Raw genomic sequence first — 18872 nt, forward strand, 5'->3', positions numbered from 1 at the left:
CTGCCATCATAGAAGAGTACAGTAAATGATCTTTGCTAAGGGCACTGATAAGACCCTATACCATCCCAGAGCCTGGCACTGGGACTTGTTGCTGATGGCTTTCTGTATGGTCCATCGCAGTCGGCGCTCCTTTCTGCGGCGACAGATCTGGAATGCTGATCAGTCTGACCACAACACACATTTTCACTGTCAATGTCCATCCCAGATGCCTCTGAACCCAGAGGAGTCAACGGCACCTCTGGACAAGATTATCATAGGGGAATCGCAAACGTGGAACAAAAAACATTAGTTCTAATTAGTTCTAATTAGCATCAGTGATTGTGGCTCCATAGTGCAGTGCCTTCTTGTCCATGTGGTTATATCAGCTATTGAAAAATGGCGATTCTTGATTCAGTGCAGATGCTGAGGGATAAAACTTCGGTTTACACCAGCACTTTACATACTATAAACTCCTCCAGATTCCTTGAATCATTTAACAATATCAGGCACTGTATGAAAAATGTTTTAACGCGTTTTTTAATAAAATATTTGAACGGTTTTGTGCATTTTCCTGGACAAAGTGGAGATTCTCTGCCCATCTTGGTTCTTGTTTTTGTGCTCAATTTTTTTCTATTACAAATACTAATTTCCTCATCCCAACTTTCTTTGAAATGAGTTGCAGGCCTGGAATGCATTAATCCATATATCTTAATTATTGAGCTGGTATTGGTAGAAATCAATGCACACTAGTCCAGCATGAAGCTCTCTGAGACCGAACGTCAGAAAGACCTGATTCTGCTCCAGTGAACTGTGGCCAGCTGCCTCTTACACGCAGAGAAATGCTCCAACTTTCCAGAGGGAAACTACAAGAAAAGAATGTGCCTTTTCTTCTCTCAACATGTGCTGCAGTCATTAAACGAGGCCTTTTCCCAAAAGGCAGAAAAATAAACTGTGATGAGAGAGCCAATCACACTGCAAGAACAGCTCAGCAGATGTTCTGTGCAGGATGTAACTAAGCTCAGTGAGAGGATGCTAACATGGATTAACGGAATCAAGAGTAAAAACCTGCAACTTTCTCCATTAGGTTTAAATGTCGAGAAAGCCTCTGATCTCAGTGAAGGAGTCTGCCGACAGATCAGTTATGCTCTAATGGCTTTTTTGGAAAAACAAAATGTGCAGCACCACCTTGAAACAAAAAAAATAGCTCCTGCAAAGCCGGCATCACATCAAGGCTTACGGTATTTGAGCTCATTTGACTGTTATTGGGCTCAAATGTCAGTATAAGGCGTGTAGGGAAACAGTGTGGTCGAACATGGCCTCCAGTCGGTGACATTTCCGAAACAGGTCTAAAAACTGAAACGGAAAGATCAATATGGAGGAGAAATCCATGGCTTGTAGCCCCTTGACACCTGCCAGGAAAGATCTATTTGTGGCTGTCTCTCTCAAGCACACACATACAAAAAAAAAAGAAGAAGCTTTCTCAAGTTTTATTAAATAATGAAAAAGAAAAAAAACATGCACAGCACACTACAGTTAAGGAAATAGTACACAATAAATTTGTGTGTACAGGTTTAAAATAAGAGAAATGGAGTTTTAGGTCAAGTACACTTTATAACGCAAGGCCATTATTCTGCAGGGTTCCATTAGACTAATTCCTCTGATAATCTGCTCATCTAGTCTGGTAGCCATCACTTTTAGAGGAAAGCTTTATACACCAACTCTGCCAGCGATATATTCCTCTAACAAAGAAGAGCACTTGACAGCATCAGCTAGTCTGTGCAGGCTTATTATCTGTACAGGAGACATGAAATTCATTCTTTTATAAATATCGTAAGGCCTTGCTGTCAAAGTGACTTTAGGTCGGAATGAATTCATTTTAGCCATGACAGAGAAAATGCACACATTGCCTTATGAGAAATTGCAGCCTTGTGGTATGTGTTTGCTGTGATGGAAATGGTCATACATAACATAATTAATCAGTAAGAGTCTATTGGGCTTCAACATGAATGACTCCTTTCATTTTTTTCTCAATATTTAATTAGACATCATTAGAATTTTTCTGATTTATGTCTATACATGAGTTCCATCACACCTCAGTGAGATGCCGAGCTGTGGGGTAGGACACCCCAAATTACATCTTCACACAGATGTAATTAAAGTGTAGCGCAGAGAGACGAGCAGAGAAAGTCAAGAACACGCACGACCTTCATTAGTCCATCTGCAGCGTATAACATCCGATAACGATCGGATGATGTACGATCCAGTGTCTCCACCTGCGGATTCGAGACTTTTCTGTCCCTGTGGCCGAAAGTCAATTTCTGAAAAAGTACCGGGCTAATGAAGGCAGAGAGCTTGTCCATCAAGCACTAGCCTGTGCCACCTGCTCAGCCTGCGCCACCTGCTGCGGCTGCCTCCTCTGGCTGTAGGCATTGTACACATCCAGGAACATGTCCTTGCAGGCGATTTTCGCGTTCAGCTTGGAGCAGATGAGGAAGGAGCCGGCCATCTTCCGGTGGAGGGAGTACGTCTCCTCAGGGGGAGGTGTGAGGCGGTGGCGCAGCATGACGGGGACGAGGTTATGGATGCGCTGGGTGGTGCTCTGACTGCCAAAGTCGAAGGGCTCAGCAGACGCGAAGGCTTCACCGAGGATCATCACTGCCTCCACGTGGGCATCTTTGAAGGCCTGTTGCAGAAAGGGGGAAGGCATAAGAGGTGGGTTTTTCCTTTATCCCCCAATTCATTGTCACTCATTATAAATAAGGACAAAGCTGTGTCAATACCTTACTACTTAGTATTTGCTAAGCACTCAGTGATGCCAGTGATTAAGGGTATGGTTTGACTTATTTAGAAACATGCAGATGATTGCGGTGATAGAAGAGAGATGGGATACGGGGAAACAATGTCAGGCACGAGGATCACAAATAACTGGAAAAGACTAATGAGACAGAAGCAGCTGAAACAAAAATAACCCACCTTGGTCTCAAAGCCTGTCAGGAACTTCAGGTCCTTCGATTTGGAGAGAACTGTGGCGCGATCTCCGATGGAGGCGGCGTGAACCACCTGAACACATGACACACGAGCTCAAAATAACCATGATTGATGCGCACTTTGGTCTAAGTGCTGCCAGTAGCTGCAGATTTACCACGTGCACAAGGCTGCTGCCAAATTTAGCCAAAACTCTGATGTTCCAATTATTCACAGAAATCATGTTCAGTAATGTGCATTCAATCAGTTTAGAATCAGCCTACCTCTATGTAGTCATCAGTGAAGTCTTCCTGGTAATCTCTGCATGCTCCGAAGTCTAAGAGAATGACCTGAAGAAAAAAGAAAGGGAAGAAGAAAATTAACTTGATGTTGAGAATCTGCACCGCATAATAAAGTTATTGAAGTAATTAAAAGTTGCACAACGGGACACTCCTTTTCTAATTACATGAAATGTGGATTCTTCTCACCTTGTTGGTTTCTGAGTTGTAAAAGAAGTTGGACCAGTTTGGATCCGTCTGCATGAACCTGAACTCAAACAGCTCCCTCAGGCACAGCTGGAGGATGTTGAAACAGATCTGGGGAACAGAAAAGAGACGCCATGTTTCCTCTTTTCTTTTTTAAAGTCTATCAAGCGTGGCTATAACATGGTGCTCTCATAAACCAAACTGCACACGCCAAGTCTAAACTGTGAAACAGTGTTTACACAGCGATGTTTCATCTTCCTGCTGTCGTCGTTGTAACAACTAACTGGTTTCTATGTGCATCTGGTCTGTCAGGCACTCCTCTGATAGCGGTGCTTTACCGTTTAAAATCCCTTTAAAATGTTGAATATTGGGGCGGTCGGTGGCGTAGTGGGTTAAGCAGCCGCCCCATGTACAGAGGCTACAGTCCTCGCTGCAGCTGGCCCCGGTTCAACTCCCGCACTGAGCGGCCCTGTGCTGCGTGTCTTTCACCTCTCTCTGCCCCCAGCTTCCTGTCTCTCTCCAACTGTCCTCTCATTAAAAGGCATAAAAAGCCCCAAAAAATACTTTAAAAAAAAGTTGTATATTTCTGCATTCATTATTCAAAACTAGGGCTGGGCAATGATTAAAATTTTTAATCAAATTAATCACATGATTTCCCTGATTAATCGCATTTGTACGCAAAATCCAAAAATTCATTCAAAAGTAGTGTATAGCTTTTAGCATTAGTTTTATTTTAAATGTGCTGCCATATGAATGAAAGTGCCATAACATTTGTTGTGCAAACACACTTTTAACATCAGCATCTTTCTGTAGTTTTTATGTAGAAGCCTCGCTCCACTGTCTGTTTCCTTGAATGACTTGCTGTTATCAATTGTGTGTTTTGCCTTTAAGTGATATTTTAGACTGGAACTACTACGGTGATAAGACAGTTCAACTTGGCAGTGTTTACAGATGACTTTGGTTCTGTCGACTCGGCCGTCTGGAAGAACTTTAAAATGAAAATGGCCGAGTAAAAGTTCTCCATGTTTGGTGGATCCGCCAATTACTTTCTTTTCCGGTACCGCAGCAGACAGCAACAGACTTTTACAAAATAAAAGCCTGTGAGCAACAAACTTGTACAATAATAAAATAAATAATAAAACAGGGGTGGTGTGTGGCGTAGTGGGTTGAGCAGGTGCCCCATGTACAAGAGGCTACAGTCCTCGCTTCAGCTGGCGAGTCCTGCATCGGACTGCCCTGTGCTGCGTGTCGTTCCCCCTCTCTCTTCCCCCTGCATCCTGTCTCTCTGAACTTTCCTATCCATTAAAAAGGCACAAAAGCCCCAAAAAATCATTTTTAAAAAATGATAATAAAAAAAACTGCTTTAATGCGCGATAAAATATTTATCGCCGTTAAATAATTAGCGAGTTAACGCGATAATAACGAGTTAACTCGCACAGCCCTATTCAAAACAAAGTATTTTCACCGTCCTCAGAGTAGATAAAAAGACTCAAATCAAACAAAAGCCACATAAGTATCAGATGTAATTTCTCATCGTAAATGATTAACAAAAAAAGACCCAACATCAGATTAATGTGAATAGCCAAAGTCTCTGAATTTCTATGGCTTTGTCCACATGAATTAGGTTACATGTTAAACACGGATTGTTTTTTCTTGTCCACGTGTAAATGCGGTTTGTAGTTCCTGAAAATGAAGCTTTCTAAAAAAGCCAGTCAGGGTGAAGACATTTAGAAACTCTCGTTCAAGTGTTGATGGTGGACAATCGACAGCTTTTGCTTTGCCGCATTAGAGTGTGCCCTGCCATCCCCTTTGTTGGCGTGGCTTTTGCACAAGCTTGTACATAAACGTTCTGTTGCTCTACACCATGTTGAAAAACCGAGGCATCAGAATGCACCATCGATATAGCTGCGACATAATCAGGCACAAAACCAGCCGCCAACGTTGCCACTTTTGGATCGAGTTACCTCGGATGACTTAAATAATGAAGTGAATGTTGCTGCGGAATGGTGAGAGAACTTTCTATGTTGCCTCCTGCTCCTCCTGCACACTGAAGGGGAAGACAACTGTACTGAGATGACCTACAGTAAAAAAAAAAAAGTTGTGTGCACACTGAATCATTTAGTATTCGAGGGAACGGTGAAACAGTGAAAACCTTCAGATCTAAAGCTTCGGCCTTCGTGTATACAATTACCTGATACTGTAGAGCTTGTGTTTGGGTTAGGAAGGAGATTTTTTCCTAATAAATACTGCTGTTTGTATGATTTTTTTTTTTCTTGGTTTTTCTTAAGAACGGAGGGGAGGAGTATTTTAAAAGTACCATTGTACTTGTTTGTGTGGACTAGGCCTCTAAGGACTCTAAAATTAGAGTCAGGTGCTTTCAAGCAATGGGATGACAGTTAGGTTTGTTGTATCTGATCCTCACAACACACGCTGAAGTATATTTTAGGATTAGAACATTCATTTTTGGACTACTCAGAACAAAACATCGACAGGCTAAAATGACTGGATCTGATCCAAACCGTTTTGCAGGTCTGATCAACAGAAAAGTTCATTTGCTAAAGGTTGGCTTGAATTGGGTCATGCAACAGGACAGTGAAAAAAAAAAGAACCTAGGTGTTGCAATGACCCAGTCATGGCTCAGAAGTCAGCCTGATTGAAACGTCGAGGTTGGACCTTAGGAGAGCTGTGCATAAACTAAACTCATCTAACCAAAACAACTTTGTAAAGAACAGGGATCAGAATCCCCCCACAGCAATGCGACAGACTGATAACGTTAGAAATAGGGATGTCGAAATTTAAAAAAAGTCTTGACCGACCACTGAGCCTCATTAGTCGATTAAAGTCGGTCACCGAAAATTCTATAAGTGCCATTTATGATATCTGTGTCCTGTCGCGCGTCTTTCTCTGCCGACTGGTTAAGCTCCCACCACACAATTAATGTTGGTTCGTGCCCTTGGTATTATACATTTTCCTCAATCATTGACCACTAGTTCTAGGCGTACTTGTGGAGGAATAAGGGTTTTGGGTAGAAAAATAATTGCTGTGCCTGCGCAGACACGCACAGCCACACATTACGCGCAACGGCGCCCTTCCAGTCACGGTACTTTTTAAACACGAATCAAACGCGGCACCGAACTCGGGCTGTTAAAAGCCCCCGTTACAAAGTCATAAACAGAGAACGGTGCATTTGGCGGTGTTACAGGAAAGTAGGTTAACCAATGACTTCGTTAAAAAAAAAAAAACTTACCGAATGCCAACAGCCTCTGTGGCGTAGCTAGATGCTGCACAAAATCCTTTGCAATGAGTTCCTGTCGTCTTGCTATTTAAGTACAGATGAATATATCACAACAAGTAGGCTAAGTTAGTCTTGTGTCTTTTGCCATCACAGTGTTACAAGTATTATTATGTTGTAGTCCACACGCAGCCACATTGGCTTTATTTAGGTTAATAGTGGCGATTTTTTTTTTTTTTTAAATTGCGCAGACAGGACCTGTCATGTACGGCGTACAAGTTGCAACCGGTGTAAGAGAGGACCTCTGAGGAGGGCTCTACGTGAGCTCTGCTGCGGTTGTTCTTCCATTGTGGGATGGCTCATGCTCACATAACATTTCTAAAGATATAGTGAGTTTTTTTTGTTTTTGTTTTTTTAAACCGACGGCAGAAAAATTCTAACCGGACGACGTTGATTCGGTCAACCATCGGTCATACGGTCATCGGTTAACATCCCTAGTTAGAAAAGCTATTATTTGAGGTGTACTCAGTTTTTCACATGCTGCCTCTGTGTCATATAAGAACCAGATGATTAAAACCTTTGAATTGAAAGCGGATTTAGTTTTTCCACAGAAAGAAAGCCCAGTTCAGCACAAGCATCACAATATCACCTTAAATGCAACCCTCAGATCTATCATTCATGCTCTGTTACCGTCGCGAGTAAACCACTCACATTTCAGTGAGTGAAATACCAGCTCACAGCTGAGTAAAACTGTACCTGGTTTCTTGTTTCCTGGTCCAGGTCCACACAGCGGTCGAGTGGAACCCCTTGCACCAGTTCCATGGCCAGCACCCTGCGCCCTGACAGCTCGTCGATCACCTCTGGGACTCTGAAATAGTTATCTCCTTCCAGCAGAGACCTGCAGCCCGGACACACACGGTCCAAAAAGAGACAAAAAAGAAAAAGTTTTATCGACTTGCAGATTAGAAATTGGTTCGGTGAATTTAAAATGGAACAAACAGAAAACAGCGTCAAACATGTAAAATAAGAAAAGACAAACCCAGTGTACACAGTTAGAGCAGAAAATATGCAGTTTGCCCCCTTAACTACGAAGCTGCAATGCAGTAAGTAGTGACAAGCCACTACACGGCAGTCGTGCGGGTTTATCGGCTTAATAATTTGCATAGTGCTACCTGAACTTCTTGGCACACTGCGCTTCCCTCTTATAGTCGCACTCCCACGCCAGTTCTCTCTGAAGAACCTCCAAACTGCTGTCTGCAAACAGACCTGTGGAAAAAACAGAGCAAGACTCAGCGGGGACAAGTAAATAACGCAGCCTGTGTCAAATTAAAACCACGACAACGCCGTCTTTGCATTGATTTTAGCATTAAGTGTATTTTTGCACCTCTCTGCAGCTTTGCAAATGAAAGCTTCAAATGCATGAAATCCAAATACCAACTGTATAGTTGGAAGAGCTGCTTGTTCCACACTGAAATGAATCCACCAGAGCACATGGAAAACCTCTCCGTGTACGATTAGTTACTATGACAACTAAACAGACCGTCTGCCAGCAGTCACTACACACACATTGTTTTCAGCAGGGGTGTATGAAGTGTAAACCTTTCTTCATTTTTGGCACGTCTGTGTATCAAACGTAGTTGGCATGCAGAGTACTTCACTGACGATCACATACCACCATGTGGCCGCTGATGAGAAGAAATATAAAGCTTTGTGGTTTAGAAAAAAGAAAACGCAGGAAGCAGCAATGTCGGTTTGTGATGCACACTTTAACGTTGACACTCAGCAGTAACTGTCGGCCAACTACACCGATTTCTATATGCGGTTGTAGCACCACCTTGTGGTCTCATCTGTAATGGTTACAGTGCTGGGAAAAATATAGAAATGGGGGCCAGTCAAAGTACAACAACAGAAACTTTAACTGTTGCGACAAAAAAAAAAAAAGAGAGAATTTTGATGAAAATAGCTGTATGCTCATACTGCCACAAAATGGTTCTACTCAAGCCAACTTCTGCAGATGGATTTGAAGTAGATAGTTTCAGATGGGTGGTGTGTAGTGATGTATTCCTTAACCTGAAACAACCAATCATGGCAAATGCCTCAGTCTTCATCAGTAGCTGAAGTTACTCTCTGTCCTATGACGACACCTTTTCCAAAAAGAGCTGAGATGCTGTGTAAAATGTAAACTAAAAACAACCTACAAACCCTCTAAAGCCCACGTTGAATTAAAAGTCGTACAAAAGTCTCTCTCTTGCTTCAAATAAATTAGAGCAGATCTCATTATCTCATGTGCACTAATGCACCCTTCTACCGCCACAGATTTTGGCTTTTTAACCGTGGGCTGATAACAAGCCAAATGGTCTTTCTCCTCTTCATTCTGGATGACACAGGCACCATTATTTCCTCTGATCCAGACTGCAGGACTGTGTCCCGCTTCATCCAGTCTCTTTTAAATAAGCTCAAGCCCAGAGAAGGCATCCACATCTCTTGTGTATATTTGTGTTTTTCTTTGAATGGCGCTTTTAAATTAGCATTTGATGATTCAACAACCGACCTTGTTCACTGCAGAGATTTAAACTAAATAAAAGTGAAAAATAAATAAATAAATCTGAGCCCATAAAGTGATTTCCACAACAGAATTGTGTCTTTTTTTAATACACTGCCTGAGTATAGCAGGTATATTCAGATTATCCTATACTTTTATCATTAAGCAACATCCATTATTAAATCTATACATTTTTGCTCCTTTATCTTGAGAAACGTAGTCCCCACATTAACGAGCTGCCCACACAGTTGATATGGTTCTTCTGAAAGACTAAAGCTGGATTTACAGTTGACGCGTCGCTCAAGGCGCAGCCGACCCGTGACATCAAAATGACGTTTCAGGCCTGGCGCTTGCCTTGAAAAGATGGTGCAGTGCGTTGTCGTGCACCAGTCGATTTTTGTAACTTGGCTGCGCCGAGAACGACAAACCGGATGGACCGATGTGAGACCAGGCTCAGTCAGGAGGTGCGTTTGTACAGGCACCTGTACGAAACTGCAGTGAAACAGCACAGGGACCACGTAAACTCCCAGAACTCGTGGACAGAGATTGGCAGAACTTTGGGGAAAGAGGGAGAGTTCTGTAAGAATGTGTGGAAGAAGCTACGGGACAGATGCGTGAAGGCAAAGAAGAGGGCAGAGACTCCAAGTGGTGATGCCGGAAGCTTCAGACCTTCACCTCTATTGACTGAATTGTCTTGGCTCACGAACTTCGTGAAACACAGAAACACAATAAGCATTTCATCTTCCAGATACTGCAGCAGCATCATTGATGACAGTGTTCCTGCTCTTGACAGCGGCATTATTTTCTTCTCGACTTTCTTCGTTGTAGAGTAGCGGTAACCTTCACGTAGCAGCCACACCTCTGTGACGGAGAAGATTGCAACTACTGGCGCATCGACTTGCGCCACCGTATATAGCCGGCACGAAATCGTGACGTCATCAACACCGCTCGCGCTAGCAGACGCAGCAAACCATGCTAGAGCCTTAAGCCTCTGTAGGAAGGTCTTTTTAGCTCTTTTTTGCACTGGTCTGGACATTTTTATATCAACTCCTGACCAGAATCTTTAATCCGAGTTGGTAATTGCAGGAGGAAAACAATTAAATAACTTTGCAACGTCAACATTTGATATGTTGTCTTTGGCCAACTTTTAATTAAATAAAGCCTTTTGGTGAATTTGAGATCACTGTCTTCTTCACATTCTTGAAGCACGGTCATAGGAATACAGGAATAACCCTTCTAAGTTCTTCTCAAAGAGGAACGAATAAAAATAATTATTGATGCAGCTGTTACCTTCTGGCATCGCCACGCTCATTCTCATCACGGACATTATGTTGTCTATGTCACTTTGGATGCTCTCTGCCACCCCAGGGTACTGGAAAAGACAACAGTGACAGACACTCAAATCAATGTAGACACTGAAACGGAGACTGTGAGGGAAGAAGAATATCTTTTATGCGTGTGAGAATCCTCCCATACCTGGATTTTCATGGCAATCTCTCTACCATCCTTCAACACGCCGTGATGCACCTGGCCGATGGAAGCTGCGGCAAACGGTTTATCCTCGTAGGACGAGAGCTTCTCTCTCCAGCCTGGCCCAAGCTCCTCTTCCAGAACTTTCTACTCAATCAGAAAACACACGCTGCAGCACTGTCCTTCAAGGCTTTTAACAGTGTTTACTATCCAGCTGTGTCAGGGGCGTATAACGCTTACATTCATCTGCCATGTGGGCATGAAGTCTGCGCTCTGCCGGACCCTCTCGAAGATCTTTTGCAGCTGGGGGTTGATGAAGGTGTTGTCTGGAAGAGGAAAATAAATTAAGAAGTTGTCGGAAAACTGGCTAACTGTGACAACATGAAAGAAGTGTTTTTTTGCTTTGGGGAGTTACCTTGTATGCTGAGCATTTGGCCCAACTTGAGTGCAGCCCCACGAACCTTACACAGTGTGTTGACTATTCTCTCAGCATTGGCCTCCGATAGGAAGGGCGAGTCTAGCAGGGCATTCATGTCTATAAAACATCACACATACAGAGTATCAGAGGTCAGAAGAGGTGCAACATATTAAAGCACAACAGCACGAGAAAGTTCATCTAACCGGGCAATTATCTTAAAAGTGTTGCATTAAAACAAAAACGCTGTGGACCTGAAAAACCGGGGCAGTGGCACTTCATTAAAGGCTATTTAGTGTTAATTTAACACCACATAAAGCCTCGGTTTCAGCCCTTGTTAAAATAGTTGATTCAAAGCCAGTTCGTAGCCAGGCAGAAAAACTTCTCAGGGCCGACCATTTGACTGCTGAATCTGCTCTAAGCACAGGATCAAAGGCTGGGAGGAGAAAACAGACACGGAAGTGAGGATACTGTTACCTCCTTTTTGTTTGCCTCCCAGTGACTGTTTGGCCACTTCTGCAATGGCGCCAATCCCCAGTCCTACCGCCAGTCCTGCAGCAGATACAAAGTAGCAAAGGGTTCTAAATGTGGCTCCATTTACAGATGCATGAAGAGAGCACAGAGTTGCTACAGACACGACTGCTATCTGAAAGGTGAAATCTGTAGAGTCTGCATGTTCAAAAAGCACCGTTGAAGTAATCTATATTATTCCCTTCTTTTTGTTAACATGAGCATCTTTTAATCATCACTTGGCAGTGAGAATTTACAGTGTATATGTACACATTTCAAATAAACTGAAAGAATATCAGAAGTGCAGTGAATGGAAATAAGAGCTGTGTTTGAATAATACTTTAGACTTAAACCATCTTCTAATACTAATGGATTTTCTTTCATTTGTTACTTTTCACCGCAGGTGTGAGATCACCCACAGAAACAGCCATTTATATCGTTCTCATCACCATTTCCCAAAAGGTTTGGATGCTCTGGAAAGTTTAAATACAAACTACATGCACCGACTTGAAAACCAATAAGATGTTACAATAGCTGCATTTGGACGGAGCAGTTCTAAGGACGCCGTTCTAAGAACGGTCCACCTCGAATTTCGTTCTAATAACTGCCCTTCCCCAGGGAAACTGTTTTATTTTGCATTCGCACATGAGTCGGGACCTGATAGAGACTGATGCGACGCAACCGTCTGCGACAGTGACGTGTTACTTTAGCACCACACTCAACAACAAAACAAAACAAAACCCACGAAAAGTAATGAGAGAAGAAAAAAATACCACCAAGAGAAGAAAGAAATACCGATCACATCGGGCGTCTAACATCGAGGCTGGAAGAGCAGACAGAGTCAGGATTGAGCGCAGGCGATACTTCTTCGTTTCATGAAGAAAGGAGAGCAGAGCGCCGCAGACAAAGGAGACGACGTGTAAGTTTAACTTATTAAAGGCGGGGTAGGGGATCTTTTTCTGGAACATTTTTTTACATATTGCTTGAAATACTCTTCACACCCCCATTGCAACCAATTAATTAAAAGTTTTGACACAAATATGAAACGTTTTAGTGGCTAGAACATACAATCTAAGAAAAACACTATCCAATCATACTGAACGGACCGTTCACAATGATTGGATTCTGATGCCGTCTATCAAACTGCAATCTGCTCCTCCCTCCCCCTCCTTCCCCCTGTGTGCGTACCCTGCTCCGTGAACGAATTACGCGTCCAGAAGCTTGGCAGGAAGCTAAACTAGAGCCAGCTTGGCTAGCACCTAGCATTATTAAACGTATAGTTACCATATACTAAATACTAAATACGGCAACGATCGATGCTTGCTGTCAGAACAGCGCTCGTGCACCTTCGTGCTCGTTCATGTACTCTAGAGGCGTGCCTTCGGGGGGAAAGTGAAGAAAAGGGTTGGGACTTTTTACCTGTGTATTTTCAAAATGCAGCTTCGCTGGACTCAAAATCCAGGATCTCCTACCCTACCTTTAAACGCACAGGTTGTGTCTGTGTCGTATGAGTAAACATTTCAGCCATGACAACAGGACAAGGGGCGTAGCTACCGACCACCGTCAGATGTGTTCCTATAGAACCCAGAAAAGACCCAGCCTCGGAGAAGGAGCTAAAATGGTTATAGGAACTGAGGGCAAGTTCCTGTATGTCCAAATGCGGGAAAAAAACGGCCCCGTTCCTGAAAAGGTTATAGGAACTGCCAATGGTTCCTACAGTGGAAATGCGCCTAATTACAGCATATCAAGCTGACCCATTTTTTAAATCAGCTCACATTTTTAATTTCATAACATATCAAAAGTCTGACTGTGAAGTCTGAGCTGATGAACCCAGAGGTGGGAAAGTTCTCAGCTCCACCAGGAAAATGTGTGGGGAAAAAACCCACACACTCATACTTTTAGGATGTTTATTTCATCTTTAATATCCCAATATCATTTAAAGGCTTCATTTCAAAATGAGATGCCATTGACACTTTAAGACAAGTCCATATCTCAGTTTCAGTGTTTTGAATGTTGTCTTTGTGCTATTTCCAGTTACACTAAGGCTTTGAGTGGTTTGTACGCAGGTATAGCTAATGGGTAGATGGATGAATTCTGTTTTTAAGTCAAATTTTAGACTGCAACCTTGCTGAGGAAATGAGGAGGCACATAAAAAAAGTCCACCATATCAAAAACGTTATTCTTACCCCCAAAATTAACGAGCCGGCTTATCCTTGTAGCGGGGACCTTCCTCTCTCTGGCGTGGTCGCTCAGCTGAAGGAAGATGATGAAAAACAATTACCGCTTGTACTTAGCCATTTTCTTACTATTGCTTGCCGTCTTATGATGGGACTTTTATGGATCTAGTGCAACAGTTACAATAAATGTGATACACGTGTGCAAATGATGCAGAAATACCAACATAAAAACATCTGTGATAATTACTCGCTTCTGGATAAATTTTACTCTATGAAAGCATCACTTGTTGAACTAATTGTAATGACGTTACTGACTCGTTATCAGCATCTCTCTCTTTATGCATCAGTATAAATATTAACAACCTCTACTGAAATAATTCCACGGATGGGAGTCTTAAAACCAACCTTCTGTCTGGCCGGTTTGATCAGCGCCTGCTTTGACTCCCTGGCTTTCTTGATGTCTTCTGGTGTGAGTTTGGCCACTACGGTGTTGTGGACGGACCTGGTCTGGTAGTAGTACCGCTGGAGGCCGGTGGAGGTGTGGAAGAGGCGAGTGCTCTGTCCAGGCCAACCGGTCCCTCCTGTTGCTGTACCTGGAGCAGGAAACGAGGGGGGAGGCATGTTTCACGCAACCAAAACATCTTGGTAGGGCCTGTAAAATCCTTTTGACGTCATATCCATAAACAGCCCCTTCTGTAAGTCCTGTAAAAGGTGGGACTGCTGTGACTGTATTCCGTTTCTCAGGTGCACAAAGTAAACTGGGGCCTGGGGGGGGATTGTTGTCATGTCGGCATGGAGGTCGTGACGGAGAGACAAAGGGATATCTGTGTGAAAAGGACGTGCTGTTAAAAGCAAGAGGATCTTTTTTGTGCTGTCACGGCTCCATCTAGGTGTCATAAAGGACTAATGTGTGTGACTGTAGTGATAAGGACGAAACTTTACATCCAGTGTCTAATGTAGAACCAGAAAAAAATACTTGAATACTGAAAGTCCAATACGGACTGAAGCACGTTTTCTATATATCGGAATATAAAGAGATCACATCCGGCATACTTACAGCTGCATTCAACATGTTTTGCAGCGAATATACTGTCTTCCAAAAGATGTGTTTTAGAGGGAGGGCCTCAAAAATATTTAGCTTTTAATACTCAACTTGTTTTTGTTTTTTCTACCTCTTATACTTTGTTCTAGAAAACTAATAAAAAGTCCACAAAAGTACAACAAAATATATATTTAAACAAAAAAAAAAGCTCAAAATCTTACATCTAGCAAGAATTGGAAGACATTTGACTTTCATTACTACAACTGGTTCCCATAGTCCCAAAGCTCAAGTTAACAGAATGTGTGCAGCAGCAGTGATAAACATGCCCTTCTAACAACCTTTCTGAAAAAAAATGTTGCTGACATCAAATTCAAAATGAGCGCATGGTTATCAAAAAAATTTCACTGTTTTCTGTTTTTCAAATCAAATATAGGGTTTACAGATAGATAGCTTACAAATCCTGTCATTCTTCATGGAAACAGGGTTGTGCAACAAGCTTGACGTGACAATACCTGTGTGCATCCCCGACGCAGGACCAGCTTCCGTCCGGCTTTGTTCCACCGCATCGGGAGGGAACTCGGATCCCATGGCCCATTTGGCTGCTTCATCCGGGTCCATATTTTCCCAGCCCTCCGCATCCGGGAACACATCCTCTTTTATAGACTGCTGCAACACATACGGAACGGCTTGATCACTCGTCTCACCAAACAAGGACATAGTCACGTACAAACCTCAGCAAATTCGTATGCTATGTCATCATCAACTTATCAATGGACTGAACTCACCTGACTGGAGCTGCCCATAAAAGTATTCACCAGTCCTTCCACCACATCCTGAGCAGCTGTGACACCTGCACCCAGAGTAGAGTTGCAGGCCATTAACCGGAGCTGCTCTCCCTGGGTGGTGACCAGTGCAGAGCCCACTTTACCAGCACCACGGACCACCTGCATGACTTCTGACAGCATCACTTCAAACACAGAGGGGGACACAAGAGGAATCCAATTATACCGCAACTTGAGTCCTAATGAAAACAACAAAAAAACTTAAGGTTGGACAAACATATCAAATGCACTCTAAAAAAAAAATAAAATAAATAAATAAATAAATCACACGTATTATAGTTGTAAGGTGTATAATCATAAGTTAATATTCGTGGAACAAAAATCCAGGATGATCTTCACCCAGCTAAAGGGTTTAACCTTGGGTGCATCTGGCTGCTCATGTTTCAAGACATGTGTCGCCCCCACGTGTTGTCTTATAACACCGCGTTGTAGTAGTCACTGATGCTTATTTTCATTTAATGCACAGAAAGACAACTCTGACACACTCTTGAGTGCGTCAACTAGCCCATTGGTTAGCTCCTAAAGCTCAGTTTGCGTCTACCATATTGGGAAGCTAAGGCGTTTGCAGAATGACACTTAAAATCGCAAGCTAGCTACAGCTACACACCTAATTCTACGGTTCACTAGTTGTGAAAAAAGACTAAACTGTATGAGCAATACCACAAAAAAAACGCAGGCACTTACTTTTCCCGAAGAAGAGTTATCCAGCCTTTTCTCTGTGATTGCCCTTTTCCACCGCTGTGCAGTCTGTTTTGCAACGACAACTCACCCGGAAGTTGGTCTTTGACTGACTCGACTGGAATCCAATCACAGTTATGGATAGGCAGGGCCTGACTCACAGAAGGAGGGGCGTATTATATCAACCAATTGAAGGGTACAACAACGCATGACGAGCACCGGCATCAAAACTTTTTTTCCAATGACCATCAGAAAAAGGCGGACCCAAGAGGGAACAAACATCCATTAAGAGTTGAGAGGTGGTATCATTTTTGAGGAGAATTCCTACATGCACGTGTTGCCAGGTACGGTTACCAAACTGCACATATGTAAATAAACTGGTACACAGGATAGATTTGTCTTCTTTTTTTTTTTTTAAATCAGAGATTTCAACTAGACATTTTTTTTCAAATTCTTCATGTAGTTTCCCACGTGCTCTTTCCACGATATTGTTTGTTTGTTTACGTGTGGACGACATTGTGCATGACAGAGAATAGGAGAAAAATCCAACAACATATTTTATGTGTATTAACATGTATTTTAAAAACGTACCAGCTGTAATGCTGCTGAGCATGGTAAGGTGTCATGACAACCACTTATTTAACTGACATTGAGAGCCATGGTGCATTACATAAAGCTGTAGGGCAGTAGGCTTAAATGCCTTCTGTTGGTCAAGTTTTCCTTACTTTATAATTTATCATGTAAAATAGATTCATATTATTAATGTGTTATTTATGAATATGTAACCTTGGCAAAACAACTTCAGCGAAAAGAGAATTTTTTCTCTGTTTTTTAAAAGAATTTTATGCACTAAAATGAGTGTGTTTTGTGTGGTACAAGTTTGTTCTTCTCTTTTTTCATGTAAGTATTTAAGTATTTAGAATTGGTACATCATAGAAGTAGTCACATGATAGAAACAACAGTGAAGGTCTGCCCCAAACCAGTTTTGCACAGCGGCCCGCCAGGGTAAAGCTGGCCAGGACAGTAGTATTGTTCTTCTTAGTTCCTGTTACTTTTTGCTTCGTTTTATTGTTAACCATAATACAAACTGTACTTTAGTAGCTAAGACTGGTATTGTGCAGTTCCCCTCAGACCTATACAGAAAGACCTAACCTGTTGCGTGGTCGCTTCCAGTTGCTGCATGCTGTCTCAAAAAGGTCCACCAGAGGACCATTTGTGTTTGGTTTTTAAGCAGAAATAGATACCGGTATTCTCATAATAATCAAACAATTCCCCACAAGAGCTCAAAAGGAGTATCTATCTAGGCTATCTATCTATAGATAGATCGACAGTATAGTAATATATAATAATGGGTATACTACTATGAAAATTGTTTGATATTATGATAATCAGTCACAAGAATACAAAACCACGCATAAAAAACTACCAAGATGCACAGAACATAAGACGTAACAAAACATGATATAATAGTCCATAGAGTGGAAATGATTAATTTGTTTTCCAGCCTAACGTGGATGTAAATGGTGCTGTCATCTACATGCTGCATCATGCATGGGTGTGGCACTGTGATGATCCAGTTTTCGCTGCTCGGGATGGGTGTCAGCTTGTCACTGTGTCTGGGGAACTGATGTGGTGATTTGTAACATTGGAGCACCACAGAGGACTGTCCTGTCTTCATTCCTGTTCACACTGTTCACCTACAAATTTCCAAGCCCTGTGGGTCATGCCACCTGCAGAAGTTCTCCGATAACCACATTTTTGTGGAATGGTTCTGCGGGAATCATTTACTCCAAAGAGTAAATGTCACCAAGACCAAAGATATAGCCGTCAGCTTCAGCAGGACAAGCTCTCGGACCCAACCCAGAAACATCTGGGAGCAGGAGGTTGAAGTTACAGGGCAATACATGTATTTAGATGTATACCTGAATTACAGACTAGAGCGGAGGACTGAAACAGATGCAGTGTACAAGGAGGTGATGAGCAGACTATTATGAAGAAGCTCAGAAATTGTGCAGTAATGTGCTGGAGATATTCTACCATTCTGCAGTGGCGAGCGCCATCTACTGCGCTGTGGTCTTCTGGAGGAGCAGCACCAATGCTGGACTTTAAGCTGGAAAAATCATTGAACAGAATTTAGAGACGTAACTTTCTAAGTTACGTCTCTAAATCCTTCACAGACAGAAAGTCAATGCAACAAAATACTCTTCATCCTGGACAATCAATCCAACCTCCTCTACAAGTCTCATAACTGTTGTATGTGATGGCAAAGCAGAGATGGCATTGATTTCTGCGTTAACTGAGATAATGGTGATAAAATTAGTCCGAAGGGCTTATCAAGTGCAGTGAGAAATCCTTTAGGAACGAGTGACTTTTGATTTATTTTTTTGATTTTGCACTTTATCTTGTGCATTGTAGACAGTGGCAGCAAGAAAAAGACCCTTTAAAGACCACATTGACATATATAATATGCATACATTGCAGTGGGATCTGACCCTCTGCTTTACTCACATGATAGAGCTTGAACCATTTAATTCAC

The 18872-nt window shown here is 42.4% G+C and overlaps 1 protein-coding gene across 3 annotated transcripts; it reads right to left on the minus strand.

The window, feature by feature from the left end:
- Positions 1-1451: 1451 nt before the first annotated feature.
- Positions 1452-16428, minus strand: coq8b (coenzyme Q8B). Of its 3 annotated transcripts, none has more exons than XM_075473973.1 (16): positions 16343-16428; positions 15602-15783; positions 15329-15479; positions 14180-14367; positions 13784-13850; positions 11565-11639; positions 11088-11207; positions 10913-10998; positions 10679-10819; positions 10493-10574; positions 7833-7926; positions 7417-7558; positions 3432-3539; positions 3228-3293; positions 2953-3039; positions 1452-2662 (listed from the first exon to the last, which is right to left on the minus strand). In XM_075473973.1, coding segments are annotated over exons 1-16 (1914 nt in total). In that variant the 5' UTR covers positions 16344-16428; the 3' UTR covers positions 1452-2338. The 3 variants fall into 3 exon arrangements, with proteins under 3 accessions (XP_075330088.1, XP_075330086.1, XP_075330087.1); XM_075473971.1 differs by having other exon boundaries at positions 15329-15482; XM_075473972.1 differs by having other exon boundaries at positions 15329-15482; positions 15602-15837.
- Positions 16429-18872: the final 2444 nt, after the last annotated feature.

This window comes from Odontesthes bonariensis, chromosome 9, assembly GCF_027942865.1.
Source record: "Odontesthes bonariensis isolate fOdoBon6 chromosome 9, fOdoBon6.hap1, whole genome shotgun sequence".
NCBI lineage: Eukaryota > Metazoa > Chordata > Actinopteri > Atheriniformes > Atherinopsidae > Odontesthes > Odontesthes bonariensis.

What these genes read in the sequence shown, in the direction of transcription:
- coq8b (XM_075473971.1), bottom strand. An exon ending in CCAAATGCTCAGCATACAAG is followed by an intron (nt 10,999 to 11,087) that starts GTAACTCCCCAA and finishes TTCCTCTTCCAG; the next exon opens with ACAACACCTTCATCAACCCC. An exon ending in AGATTGCCATGAAAATCCAG is followed by an intron (nt 10,575 to 10,678) that starts GTATGGGAGGAT and finishes TGTCTTTTCCAG; the next exon opens with TACCCTGGGGTGGCAGAGAG.